Source organism: Portunus trituberculatus, chromosome 34 (assembly GCF_017591435.1).
Source record: "Portunus trituberculatus isolate SZX2019 chromosome 34, ASM1759143v1, whole genome shotgun sequence".
Classification (NCBI taxonomy): domain Eukaryota; kingdom Metazoa; phylum Arthropoda; class Malacostraca; order Decapoda; family Portunidae; genus Portunus; species Portunus trituberculatus.
The window spans coordinates 7,831,817-7,836,816 of NC_059288.1; the positions used below are offsets into that span (position 1 = coordinate 7,831,817).

At 40.2% G+C, this 5,000-nt stretch overlaps 1 protein-coding gene across 1 annotated transcript in view; it reads right to left on the bottom strand.

Moving 5' to 3' along the window:
- The window catches only part of LOC123512782, a 157,697-nt gene that overhangs the window by 119,107 nt on the left and 33,590 nt on the right, over window positions 1-5,000 (bottom strand). Inside the window, exon 3 of the mRNA XM_045269362.1 lies at window positions 3,800-3,865. Coding sequence (XP_045125297.1) covers window positions 3,800-3,828 — 29 coding nt within the window. The 5' untranslated portion in view covers window positions 3,829-3,865. The remainder of the gene's footprint in view (window positions 1-3,799; window positions 3,866-5,000) is intronic.

A 5,000-nucleotide genomic window follows, 5' to 3' on the forward strand; every position in this document is an offset into this window, starting at 1 on the left:
GTTTTTTTTCATTTCCTCTCTCACTAAGAGTACATAAAACGTTTTCCTTTTCTTTATTTGTAAATCTTCTTGAAATGATCCTTAGAGAAACGTTTCCCAGCCAGTGTTGTGAGCAGAGATGGATACAGCGGACCACAAATGTATGTATGAATGTATGTATGTATGTGTATGTATGTATGTATGTATGTATGTATGTATGTGTGTGTGTGTGTGTGTGTGTGTGTGTGTGTGTGTGTGTACGTCGAATCCTACACGTTTATTCCATCCCTACAAAGAAAGAATAATCGAGGACCTTTTGAGGGATAAATCTCCTACACACACACACACACACACACACACACACACACACACACACACACACACACACACACACACACACACACACACACACAGCAGAGTTACTTAAGAATACTTGAGTCTCATTCCTACATTCCTGTCATCCCAGAATCTAAACAGGAAATAGATAAATAAAGCAACAAAGACAAACACATTCCTCTTTCCCTATTTCCACTTTCGTTCCCTCTATCTCTTCTTCTTCTTCTTCTTCTTCTTCTTCTTCTTCTTCTTCTTCCAATTGAAACGTTTTTAATTACGTTTTTTTGTGGAAAGATGGGTAAATTTGACCACGATCGCCATCTCTTCTATTCTCCTTCACACACACACACACACACACACACACACACACACACACACACACACACACACACACACACACACACACACACACACACACACACACACACACACACACACACACACACACACACTTCTACAACTACAGTACGTTAACTATATCCATTTCTCGTGTTCCTCTTACTCCTCCTCCTTCTCCTCCTCCTCTTCCTTCTTCTCCTCCTCCTCCTCCTCCTCCTCCTCTTCTTCCTCCTCCTCCTTACCCCATAATACCTCACGCCTCTACAACTGCCTAAACTACATCCATTTAACTCCTCCAGTTCTCCTCCTCCTTCTATCCTCCTACTCTTCCTTCTCCTCCTCCTCCTCCTCCTTCTCCTCCTCCTACTGAAACACACACATTCACAGCTGTTAACGCTACGCCATCACCACCACCACCTCACCTCACCTCCTCCTACTCCTCCTCCTCCTCCTTCTCCTCCTCCATCTCCTCTTACTACTCCTGCACGCTCCATCACCAGCAGCGAGGCACCAGGTGTTTGACATGCTCCAAGTTAGACTCACGGCCTCACACCTCCACGCTCACACGCCTCTCTCTGCTACATCAGGAGATATGACCAGGGCGCTCACCGATCACGCGGCAGAAGGTACTGAAGGCTGGTGGGTGAGAGAGAGAGAGAGAGAGAGAGTGAGAGAGAAAGGGAGAGAGAGGTAGGAGGGGAATACTTGTAGCAGACTCTGGTTGTGTTATTGTTTGTCTTCTTGATTCACTTTCTCTATGTTAATGAAGGTTTGTAAGGTTCGTGTTAGTGGAATCGTATCATGTAGCGTTTCTGTTCACCTTCTCTGCTGTTTTTAAGGCTCCAGTTAATGTGACGTGGGTTTTAAAGGGTGTTTTTTTGTTCTAGTGACTGGTGAAAAAGATCTCTACATTATTAACAATGGTCTTGGTGTCTTGTGAGCAGTTTAGCGCAGTTTCCTGGTGTGTTGTGAGCCGTTTAGCGCAGTGTCCTGGTATGTTATGAGCCGTTTAGCGCAGTGTCCTGGTATGTTATGAGCCGTTTAGCGCAATTTCCTGGTGTGTTGTGAGCCGTTTAGCGCAGTGTCCTGGTATGTTGTGAGCCGTTTAGCGCAGTGTCCTGGTATGTTGTGAGCCGTTTAGCGCAGTGTCCTGGTATGTTGTGAGCCGTTTAGCGCCATGTTCTATAGAGGGGTTTTGGTGTGAGCCGTTCACCGCACTGCTCAGGGTGTCAGGGACGTAAACCAAGTAATATTGAAATGTGTATTGATATTTGAGGTCTTTACAAGTAAATTAATTAAAGTCGATAAGGACGTTGGTTTGAAAAGACCGTATTTATTATTTTTATGTTTTTTTTTATTATGCTATTTATTCATTTTACATTTTTTACCTCTTTTTAATAAGTGGAAAGTGAGAGAGCGTTGTACGAGCTGGCTGGAAGCTTACCTGCATATTACCTTAAACCGTTCAATACTGATGCACATAATTACCTTGAATTCTTAGGTACGATTAGACGATTTTATTTGCGCTAGGAAGGGTCTATGGAGGTCAGAAGATTAATGGCCAGAGTCGTCACTATTCTAATCCCAGCATATGTTTCTGAAGCTGTATAAATTCACCCAAATAGTAACCAGAATGAATATGGAAACGCGTCCTAATACTGAAGAGATGAATTATGATGCGAGTTAGTAAATGAGTTTGTCAGCGCGTGAGAATTTGTTCGTGTTAGTGTGCTAGTGTGTTAGTTCTGTTCCCTTGTTTGTCTGTGTTAGTAAGTTTGTATATTTATTTGTGCATTAAAGGGTAGATGAGATACGCTAGTCAGTGTGTGTGTGTGTGTGTGTGTGTGTGTGTGTGTGTGTGTGTGTGTGTGTGTGTGTGTGTGTGTGTGTGTGTGTGTGTGTGTGTGCGTTACGCTGACAGATTACTCATGGAGGGATACACACACTTATATTTTCAGTGAATCATGAGGAGCAGTCACATTCATGGGAGATGAGTCACCGTGGTCTTCTTCTCTCCCTCTCCCTCTCCCTCTCCCTTCACCACACACACACACACACACACACACACACATTCAAAAACACTCAAACGTCACAAAAACATATCCAAACACTGACAAACCAACCTTATAAACACACACACACACACACACACACACACACACACACACACACACACACACACACACACACACATACAACATGAGAGAAAGAAAGAATAAGTGAAGAAGAGAAAAATGAACAAATGTACAGGAATAATGATACAGATAGACAGGAAAAAGATAGAAAGACACACAGATAGATAAATAAATAGAGAGATACACGAATATATTAAAAGACAATAGAAAGAGAAAGGAAAAAGAAAGAAAGATAGAAAAATGAAAGAAAGAAAGAAAGAGTGACGTCAACCATTAATATATATGCAAAAATAACGAGAGAGAGAAAGAGAGAGAGAGAGAGAGAGAGAGAGAGAGAGAGAGAGAGAGAGAGAGAGAGAGAGAGAGAGAATAAAAAACGACACGAAAAGAACCAAGATGTGTGTGTGTGTGTGTGTGTGTGTGTGTGTGTGTGTGTGTGTGTTTTCCTCCAAATGATATTCTTTCCTTCCCTCCCTTATTTTCTCCTACCTGTCATTCTGAATCCTCCTCCTCCTCCTCCTCCTCTTCCTCCTCCTCCTCCTCCTCCTCCTCCTCCTCCTCCTCCTCCTCCTCGTCCTCCTCACCAATCCAATAAAATCGATCCACATCTGAAAGTCCACCAGAGAGAGAGAGAGAGAGAGAGAGAGAGAGAGAGAGAGAGAGAGAGAGAGAGAGAGAGAGAGAGAGAGAGAGAGAGAGAGAGAGAGAGAGAGAGAGAGAGAGAGATGGAAAATGTGTGTGTGTGTGTGTGTGTGTGTGTGTGTGTGTGTGTGTGTGTGTGTGTGTGTGTGTGTGTGTGTGTGTGTGTGTGTGTGTGTGTGTGTGTGTGTGTTTGCTCCATGCACACACACTATCGTAGAAAAAACAAGACAAACAAACGCAGACTTCAAACAGAGGAATATTACAAACGAAGAGACAGACAGAGACAAAATAGATCAGACAAAAACAAAATAGATAGATAAATGAATAAATAGAATAAATAAAAATCGCCATGTTTATAATCCACCTACCTCGTTCCCGTGACGTCAGCAGCCGCCATCTTGCCACGCGCAGCTTCGGAACACTAATTTGATAACCTGCAATGAAAGGAAATCAAGAAAAATAGATTAAAAAAGGGAAAATATGAAAGGAAATAACGAAAAATAGATAAAAATGAAAGGAAATCAAGAAAAATAGATTAAATAGGGAAAATATGAAAGGAAATAACGAAAAATAGATTAAAAAGGAAATATATGAAAGGAAATAACGAAAAATAGATAAGAAAGGAAAGGAAATCAAGAAAAATAAATAAAAAGAGGAAATATATGAAAGGAAATGAAGAAAAATTGATTAAAAAGGAAAAATATGAAGGAAAATCAAGAAAAATGCATTATAAAAGAAAGCAAATGAAAAAATTGGTTTAAAAGAAGAAAAATACGAATGAATGAAGAAATAAGCGAATATAAACAAAGAAAAATATGAGTGAATGAAAAAAAAATGATATAAAAAAGAAAAATATGAGAGTATGAAAAAAATAAAGAAAGAGAAGAAAACTGATAGAAAATTGTGCTATTATTAAAAAAAATCTTAACTTCTTCTATTTTTTCTCCTCCTTCTCCTCCTCCTCTTCTTCCTCCTCCTCCTCCTCCTCCTTCATCCTCCTCCTCTTTTCCTTTTTCTTCTTCTTCTTCTTTCTCCAAAAATAAATAAATTAATCAAATAATGAGGAACTGTGTTATTACAAAAAATTAACTGCTCCATCTACCTCCTCCTTCTCCTCCTCCTCCTCCTCCTCCTCCTCCTCCTCCTCCTCTTCCTTCTCCTCTTCTTCTCTACTAAACAGCCTTTAACTTCAACCATTATAGGGTCTTAAAACCATTACTCGTTTCAATTTATATTTCTTCATTTCTTCGTGCAAATTAATTCTTCTTATCACACAAAAAAACAATAATATTACTTTTTTCTTGGCTACAGTTCTTTTGCCTTCTAAGTTTCTCCTCCCCAAGATTAAAAGGAGAATTTTAATCAGGGTCATGTATGTAGGAGGGGATACAATGTGGACAGTTTGGCAGATTAGAACCTATGTGAAGGGTCTGGTAGTAGAGATAGATAATAGGATTAGGTTAGGTTAGGTTAGGTTAGGTGTAAAGAGTTCGACAGAAGAGAATAGGCAGATTAGAACGAGTTTGAAGAGTTAGACAGTAGAGATAGACAGAGTAGAATATATGCGAA